This window comes from Actinia tenebrosa, unplaced genomic scaffold, assembly GCF_029948245.1.
Source record: "Actinia tenebrosa isolate PJP-AT-01 unplaced genomic scaffold, QUT_ActTen_1.0 PGA_scaffold7__59_contigs__length_16204524, whole genome shotgun sequence".
NCBI lineage: Eukaryota > Metazoa > Cnidaria > Anthozoa > Actiniaria > Actiniidae > Actinia > Actinia tenebrosa.
In genome coordinates this window covers 15202883-15212048 of record NW_028292584.1, presented here as the reverse complement: position 1 = coordinate 15212048, position 9166 = coordinate 15202883, and the positions used below count along the sequence as shown (strand labels likewise).

Sequence of the window (9166 nt, the reverse complement as noted above, 5' to 3'; positions counted from 1 at the left end):
TTCTTAACTACACCCACCCACCCACCCACCCACCCACCCACCCACCAACCCACCAACCAACCCACCAAGCAATTCGTCTCATGTAACTTTTTTTTTCTTTTTTTGCAGAAGTCGTTTAATTTGCGGTAAACCATCGTATATGAACAAGACACTTTACAGAAAAGCGCTATTGAGTCATGACTTTGATCACTTTATTAGTAGGGACAATTAAGTTTCGAAGAGTTCAGCTATGCTCTTGAACATATGTCTCTTTTATGATAGATCTGAAAAGAATAAAGCAAAAAAAAAAATTTTTTTATGTCAAGAGAAGGTCAAGTCAAGTCAGGCATGGTTTTCTCCTTGTTCTGAGATCACACTTGATGTGTTCTAAAAAATAGCAGCGGTAAAGGCACACGGTAGAAAAATTGCGCGCAATGTTGCATGGAATTGATGTTGCGAGCCATAACACACGACGCAATTTGTTGCACGCAACGTTGCTGAAATAAAAAACTATCCTACTTCAGCAACATTGCCTGCAATGCTGCGCGCAAAAATTAATGTTGCACCGTGTGTCCGTCGAAAGATGAAAGAAAAGAGGATAATTAAGAAGAAGAAGAAGAAGAAGAAAAACTGTAGAACAAGAACAAGAAGAAGGACACGAACAAGAAGAATAAGACGAAGAAGGAAGAGAAGAAGAAGAAGAAGAAGAAGAAGAAGAAGAAAGAAGAAAGAGAAGAGGAGAAGAAGAAGAAGAATAAGAAGAAATATGATAAGAGAATAGAAGAAGAAGATGCAAATAGAAAAGTAAGGAATACTAGGAAGAAAATAAGAGAAGACGATCGATTCCTCCTCCTCCCCGCCCTGCTGCTCACTCCTCTCGCATATGATCCTCCGGCCGCCTCCGCCCCCGCGCCTCTTCCGCCGCCCTCCCCGCCGCCCCTCCTCCCTCGCCTGCCCTCCTCCTCCCCTCCTCCGCCTCCCCGTGCTCGCCCTCCCTCCGCCTCCTCGCTCCCCGTCGCCCCTCCTCCCTCGCGCTCGCCTCCTTCTGCCTCCGAAGAAGAGCCGCCCCGATCCGCTCCGTGCATCGCTCCAGTAATAGAAGAAGAAGAACGCCGCCGACGCTAAATCTGCTCCTCCGCCAAGCCGCCGCACAAGCCGCACCTGAAGAAACAAGAACGAAGATGAAGAACGCATCCCCCTAACAAGCCCAACAAGAACAAGACAAGAACATAACAATAAAGAACAAGACGAACAGAACAAGAACGAACAATAACAGAACAAGAACAAGAACAAGAACAAGAACAAGAACGAACAACAAGACCAAGAACAATAACAATAACAAGAACAAGACCGAACAAAACAATGAACAGAACAAGAACAAGAACAAGAACAATAACAAGAACAAGAACAGAACAAGAACAAGAACAATAACAATAACAAGAACAAGAACAAGAACAAGAAACAAGAAACAAGAACAATAACAATAACAAGAACAAGAACAAGAACAATACAAGAACAAGAACAAGAACAAGAACAAGAACAAGAACAAGAACACAGAACAAGAACAAGAACAAGAACAAGAACAAGAACAAAGAACAAGAACAAGACAAGAACATAACAAGACAAGAACAGAACAGAACAATAACAAAACAATAACAGAACAATAACAGGAACAAGAACAAGAACAAGAACAAACCAGAACAAGAACAGAACAAGAACAAGAACAATACAAGAACAAGAACAAGAACAAGAACAAGACAAGAACAAGAACAAGAACAAAGAACAAGAACAAGAACAAGAACAAGAACAAGAACAAGAACAAGAACAAGAACAAGAACAAGAACAAGAACAAGAACAAGAACAAGAACAAGAACAAGAACAAGAACAAGAACAAGAAGCGCAACAATGCACGAAGTGACGAAGCCAAGCAACCCAGAAAACTAACATTACCTTTTTCAACCTTGTAGAAGTATTGTGTTACTGGATCATAGCATTTCATTCCACACGGGTGCTGACAGCAAAGAAAACATCCAGGACAAGGGTTCTTGTCACCACAGTTGTTCCCCGCTGACTCCACGTCAGTACAAGGCCTCAACATGGGCAAGGGGCAGCGTTTGGGAATATATCCATCTAAACGTAGACAAAAATAAATAGAAAAAATCGTAAACCTTCTTGTTTGTAATTTTGTGAACGTTTTTACTGTTCTTGGTTTCACCCATCGAAAATTTCCCAGGGGCTTACATAGACATTTCCCCCCCCGTAGGCCAAAGAGCATCCAAAACCGTACATATCTCATGCCAAAGATCTTGTTAAACGAAGTTTTAGATACGAATATACGAGCGTTTGACTATGCTCATGCATGGTTTAGTGGAACTGTGCTTTTGGTCCGCCATCTTGGTGTTCCACTGAGGGACACAAACATGGCGGCCAAATCAGGAAGGTTGAGAATAACCAAACATCAATAATACAAAAGTATTTTGGTAACACTTTTTTAAAGACGGTGTAAAAAAAATATCAGCGAAAGCTGCCAGAATAATCAGCCTGCTCTAAGTAAAATATTAATATTATTATTATTATCAGCCTGCTCTAAGTAAAATATTAATATTATTATTATTATTATTACTATTGTTGTTGTTATTGTTGTTGTTGTTGTTGTTGTTGTAATTGTTTGAAAGTTTGATAAAGTATCAGAAGTTATGAGTTCGTCTTGGTAAATTTAGAAGCGTAAGTTAATGGGAGGGAAAATGCTCAAAAATAGAAAGTTGATTAGCAATACAAAAGTGATGGACATTTTAAATTGTAATTAACGTTCATCATGTGTAGACAGCCATAGCAAGGTACCAGGACAATGAGCTTGTGCTCCTAGCAACGACTACCCTTGGCATTATTAATGATGATATATCATTATATATGTTGGTCAATCAGTCTTTATTCATCTGTTAATATATATAGGCATGGGAGACCCTTGCAATCAGTAATAAGTTTTATTAATAAGAAATAATAGAGGATTTAGGAAAGATCTTTCGAAGTAAATAAACAAGACAAAACTTAGTACAATTTAAACGATGTTTATATTGACTAGAAAACATAGAAAACGCAGTTAAACAGAATAATCCCGACAAAAAGTATTTTTTTTCAAACCTTGAAAAAACTTTCGACTCTAGACTTATATAATCAGTAGCGGGAGCGGAACTTAGAGATGTGTGAATAATTGTCCAAGGTGCTAAAAAAGGTCTCTATCATTGCAAGCTCACCGTTCGTCTCACTTCGATGAAAAGTCACGACTACCTTTCAATGGCGCAGGGAACTGTGAAGGGGACTATTCAGCCAAAATGGTGGCTGTTAAGTTCAATTCTCTCATAGGTATTCGAATCCTCATTTTTTTACCTGCATGAAGCGTGAGTACACCAAGTACACAGATAACAGCTAGTAACAAGTTCATCATAGTTTTCATTTTCTTCCGTACTCCTTTCTGAACCTTATAATTTCTCGAATATACTTGTATTAGTAACGGCACGAGTGTGTTTTGTATATGTGTGGATATAAATAGAGTATATAGTATTATGAAGTGCATGCGCATTGCATGATTGGTGCAAAAGTGAACTTACACATGACTTTATGGATGGCCACAGATTTATCAGTGAAAACAGCTACGTGTCATCCTTCTTAAATAAAGTTGATTGATTGATTGACACTCAGATCATCAGGAAGCAAGACACATTATTATCAATTGTCATACATGGACTGTATAAGCAACTGCCAGAGGAGCGGCCTTTTCGTTGTTTTTGACCCCTTCGAGTTGTGCCACTGCTCACGCTACTATAGCGGTTGTTATTGGCGTTGTTATTTTTTGTCTAAGAAAGGAATTTTTTTGTTTTTTGTTTTTGTCTAAGAAACGGGGGAGGGGGTCGTAGGGACTCAATAAAATAAATAAATAAATAAATAAATAAATAAATGAATGAATGAATGAATGAATGAATGAATGAATGAATGGATGGATGGATGGATGGATGGATGGATGGATGGATGGATGGATGGATGGATGGATGGATGGATGGATGGATGGATGGATGGATGAATGAATGAATAATTAAATAAATAAATAAATTAGATAACTTTGCTCATAGAGTATAGCACTTGACAGTAATTCAACTGATAAACTTGTGGTCCTCTGTTAACGTCTCTAGTTAATTAGGGACGGGACCGCGATTAACGTGGTCATCCGAGCCACTTGAAAGTCCAACCATTTGCAGATGAAATTACAAAGGCAGCACCTTCTCCTCAGTTATTTTAAGGCCCTGAGTGTTGGTCCGGCCGAGGCTTCAGCCATGACCTTCCGCACAACAGACCGACGCTCTTGTCAACAGAGCTAACCGGGTGAGAGGGACGGACCACAATGTCCTCAATTTCATCGACAAACCATCGTATCACAAAATGCCGTATTGCATCCCATTTGGAAAGAAGGACCTTCCATGCTTACGCATCATCGATCAGTTCGTTTTAGGCAATTATAAACCAAATGCCTTTTCGAAACGCTCCTTTTACGTATCACTTTTATACTATTAAAAACGTAGATACCAACGGAAATTAAGGATACAATGTGGTATAGTCACCTGCGCATGTGAAAAACAGACGTGTCGGTATGAATGACGTCAGAAGCGTTTCCAAAAGCCTTTGTTTTCGCATTCCACACTAACACTATAAATGCCTTCGCTTTCTACGTCTCCACTTTGGAGTGTGCTTTCACATGTATGTGTTTTGTAGTGGTTTAATCAGTAATAGTTTTGGAATTTTGTAAATTAAAGTCGACCATTTGTCAGACAAAGAGTCAACTTTCCGTCTCTAATAAAATGTTTGGATGGCGGGTTTTAGTTCAAAACGCATCCCACATGGAAAAGGGAGACAATGGTAACTTAATCCTCAGTGATACAAGTTACATATCGGGTATGCTGGTCATAGCAAGGGGTTAATCATATACGGTCTAGGGGCCGACTAACCTCTCCCTTAGGCTTTTGCCGAGCTTCCTGATCAGTCTGTAACTCCTGCCGCGATAGCGGTGTCGGGGTCGAAATCTCCGGCGTAGCCGTAAGTCCATACGACGGTTCAGCACTCGATGTCTGGAAGTATGGTCCTGGTTATTTTAATTACTCAATATTAAATACCAAAAATTGGACTTAACAAATAAACTATTTATATTATAATTTTTTTTATTTTTACGGTCTTTTATTCCCAGTTTTAGTGATGATTTTAGTGATGATTATGGTCCCAGTGATGAGCTCTGGAGAACTCCCAAGTTGGCGATTCTATTTTCCAGTGACCTGAGTCCTATTTTTCAGTGCTTCAGCTATCTAGGAAAAATCTGCAAAAAGCAATAAAGGAAAGAGTCATATTCTATAGAAAGAAATGAATAAATAATGTCTGGAAAGGTAAATTCTTAGCAATATAATAGTCTCTATCAAATCTAAAATTTTTTTTTTGTATAATAATAATCAAAGAAAATAAAAAAGAAAAGCAAAGAAGAAAACTCTGAAAACGAAATTAACTTAAATTTTAACAATGATAATTAAGAAGAAATTTTTTTCAATGACGAGCAATAATGGCAAAAAGCGCCAAAAAGCGCCAAAAACTAGACTTTCGTATGAGTTTTGATCCCAATTTTCCTTTTGGGTTAACACTCAAAACCATTTTTAAACAGAAACTGATGTACTATGATAAAATGCCTGTTTGAAGCGGTATTTTCAATCGTACAAAGATGCGTTTTGTTGCATTTGTGTTAGAATGTTGCTTTGTCAGACTTTTTATAGAAAATATATGGGAAATGAGCAAATGAAGACCTAAACCTCATTTTCGAATAAAATTTTTGCTTTGGGTTTAACACTTTGATTCCACTTCCATCGGTCATCTCCACTTCCAAACAAGTTAAACTTTCTGAATAACAAGATTTTAGTCTTGTACAACAGCCTTTCTTCAAGAAAATAGTTTTTGGCGCTCACCGCCTGAATACGAAAAGAATTCTCTCTTAAAAAGTCTGTCATCTGACTCACCTATCTGTGGATAGCGGTAGAAGTGTTGTGTGATCGGATCGTAGCATCTCATAGCACAAGGATGTTGACAGGCATAAAAAACACCCTGGACAAGGTTTGTACTTGCTGCAGTCATCAGTGCTCGATTCACCCGCTGGACAAACGCGTCTTGATGGTGGGGGACAGCCAACAGTACGACGCTTTATTCCCTCTGAAAATAATGAAGAAACTAATAGACCTCTTCGGCTCTGACGTAATGTTTTCCCACATTTCAGTATCATTTCTTTGTTTAAAGTTTGTGCTCGGTTGCACATGAGAAGACAAATGAATATGGGTTCATCTAAGTCAGTGCGTGGCTAACTCACAGATTGAACCCTGAAACAACCTCTGGGCTGATCTAAGTCAGTGCGTGGCTAACTGACAAATCGAATCCTGAAACAACCTCTGGGCTGATCTAAGTCAGTGCATGGCTAACTGACAAATCGAATCCTGAAACAACCTCTGGGCTTATCTAAGTCAGGGTACGGCTTACTCACAGATCAAACCCTGAAACAACCTCTGGGCTGATCTAAGTCAGGGCATGGCTAACTCACAGATTGAACCCTGAAACAACCTCTGGGCTGATCTAAGTCAGGGCACGGCTAACTCACAGATCGAACACTGATAAACAACCTCTTGGCTGATCTAAGTCAGGGCATGGCTAACTCACAGATTGAACCCTGAAACAACCTCTAGGCTGATCTAAGTCAGGGCATGGCTAGCTCACAGATTGAACCCTGAAACAACCTCTGGGCTTACCTAAGTCAGGGCATGGCTAATTCACAGATTGAACCCTGAAACAAACTCTGGGCAACTCTGGCAAACTCTTGTGCAATAGGGAAACTAAAACCAGAGAAAAACCCTTGAATCATATTCTAAATACCGTGCACCTCAGTCAGATTGGATATGAAAGACGTAAATACTAACTCAAGTGTGACGTCACGGAAAAATAAATTTTGACTTTAATCATTTTCGATCTCTAATTCCTGTAGCCAATCAAAAAAGACGTTTACTCACCAAATTTGACGAGAATCGGACAAATATCCAGATATGACCATTTGAACATATGATTACTCCATATGCAAATCACTATTTTCGGACGTTTGGAACCGAGCCGAAAATACAGTGATTTGTATGGAGATTATATATTCAAATGGTCATATCTCAGCTGATATTTGACCGATTCTCGTCAAGTTTGGTGTGTAAACATCTTTTCTGATTGTCTAACGAATTTGTTAACCAAAAATATAATCAAGCGAAAATTAATTTTTGTGACGTCATCAGTTGAGTACTCTGTTGTGATCACACCTATGGATTAGTGCGATGTAGCAAGCATTTTGGTCAAACTTTTGTAAAAATATATGCTTACATAAAAAGAGATAACTAGCTAAAAACTAGCGTGAGCTGCGTCGGTGTTTCTAATGAAACAGTAATGATAAAAAGTTAAATTTACACCGTGAAAAGATGAAAAGACTTACTGACTTTTCGGACGCTGGTCGTGGTTCGTCGGAGCAAAAGAGCATATAAAATATGTGTTAGCTGCTTTAGGGAAAAGGCAAGTCGAAGCTATAATCCTACTGATTAGGTCTGGTCGGGAAGAAGACCCTTTAAAAACTCCATAATTATAACATAATTGGGCCTTACTAATTCTTTTACTACCTGCTTGGGTGAACATGAGAGCGACGAGGCAGCAAACGACACCAAAAACCAAAGCCTTCATCTTCGATTTCAATACAGGAAAATTCGTGGTCTGTATGAATTGTCTTAGTATCGAGTGGTTTATATATAGTGATTATTGGTTAAATTTAGCGAATGATGTCATATTCCACCTTGAAATTCCATTTTCGTGACGTTAATGAATACAATACAATACTTTATTTATTCTTGGACTAAAGATAGCAAGTACATGCTAATATCTCCAAGTATAAATGAATGCTTTTTTTGCTGGCTATTGGAGTCCTTGTGCTCTTGGCAAGGCTTGGGCATCCATAAACTCAGTGATTTTCCCATTTTAGACCACGTGTAATTCCCTAGAGCACAATATCTTTGTTTAACGTGGTCTGAAATGTGTAAATATTACGCTCAACATAACGTGATTAACCATCGTGAGTTGCCTTATGCATGGTTAAACCTTTGGGGGGAGGGGGGGGGGTGAAATTGCTGAAATGAAGGAAATGTATATAGAACCTCAACAAGTGAGATAAGAGAAGGGAGCAGAAGAATCAAACAGAAGAATAAGGAGAAGAAAATTATATCAAGTAAAGATTGTAACGATTTTCGTGAGTGACTAGATCATCAAGATGACGCTATATCGTGTATCTATTTTCGATATTCATCGCTATGGTAACCTAAATGTAACCGGCGGCAAGGCGCTCAGCTATGAATCAGATTGCAAGTGGTTTTGACAAAAGAATTTATTGAAAAATTCACACAACTTTACATCGTAGAGAATTCCTTGTCTTGATATGTGCAACGTCTTCAAGAACTTTTACTACACTGATTTAAGCTTAGTTTGGGCCTATTTTTATGGAAAAACCTGCATTCTTAAGACCTTACACATCCTATGCAATGTTGCACGCCCTAGGCGCAAACAGGATGTCCCAAACACGAACTTACGTAAACAAGCGCCAAACCTAGGCATGACTCACTGTAATGTAATTACGTACGGAAATTATTTCTTGCTTACGCATTTTCCACGCAAACAGTTAACTAAAGAATTACATTCCTATGTGTACACGAGGCATTCCTAATTAAAAATATAGATTTATGACTAAATAATTACTGTCCAAAATAGTGTCTTTTGACTCTGTCACACTTGCCCCTCCTTTTCGTTTGCTTCGTCCTCGAGCAAATTCAGGAACAATGATACGCAGGTGGACTCGTCAGTGCTGAAGTGCGGATCTTGGAAGATTATAGAGGTTGCTGTGTTGGCCTGCCGTTGTCCTTGTGGAACGTCGGAGTACAGGTGCAGCCAGTTCTTCCTCAGACGCATCATCACTATCATCATCATCATCAGGTTCAGCTGGTTCTGTCATTGGTTGAAAGGCGATTGTCATTCCTCCAATGTCATCTTCTTCATCTGATGATTCTGGCGATGCAGTACATGTTTGTCTAGACCTGTCAGC

General features: G+C 39.0%; 2 protein-coding genes across 2 annotated transcripts; both read right to left on the bottom strand.

The window, feature by feature from the left end:
* Window positions 1-169: 169 nt before the first annotated feature.
* Window positions 170-3559, bottom strand: LOC148905749 (uncharacterized). Its single transcript, XM_089040628.1, has 3 exons — window positions 3367-3559; window positions 1930-2109; window positions 170-263 (listed from the first exon to the last, which is right to left on the bottom strand). Exons 1-3 carry the CDS (start codon window positions 3557-3559, stop codon window positions 253-255), a joined length of 384 nt encoding a protein of 127 aa, XP_088896754.1. The 3' UTR covers window positions 170-252.
* Window positions 3560-5103: 1544 nt separating this feature from the next.
* On the bottom strand, window positions 5104-7800 carry LOC116302100 (uncharacterized). The gene is made up of 3 exons (XM_031711302.2): window positions 7701-7800; window positions 6024-6213; window positions 5104-5338 (listed from the first exon to the last, which is right to left on the bottom strand). The coding sequence occupies exons 1-3, from the start codon at window positions 7759-7761 to the stop codon at window positions 5320-5322; spliced, it is 270 nt and encodes an 89-aa protein (XP_031567162.2). The 5' UTR covers window positions 7762-7800; the 3' UTR covers window positions 5104-5319.
* Window positions 7801-9166: the final 1366 nt, after the last annotated feature.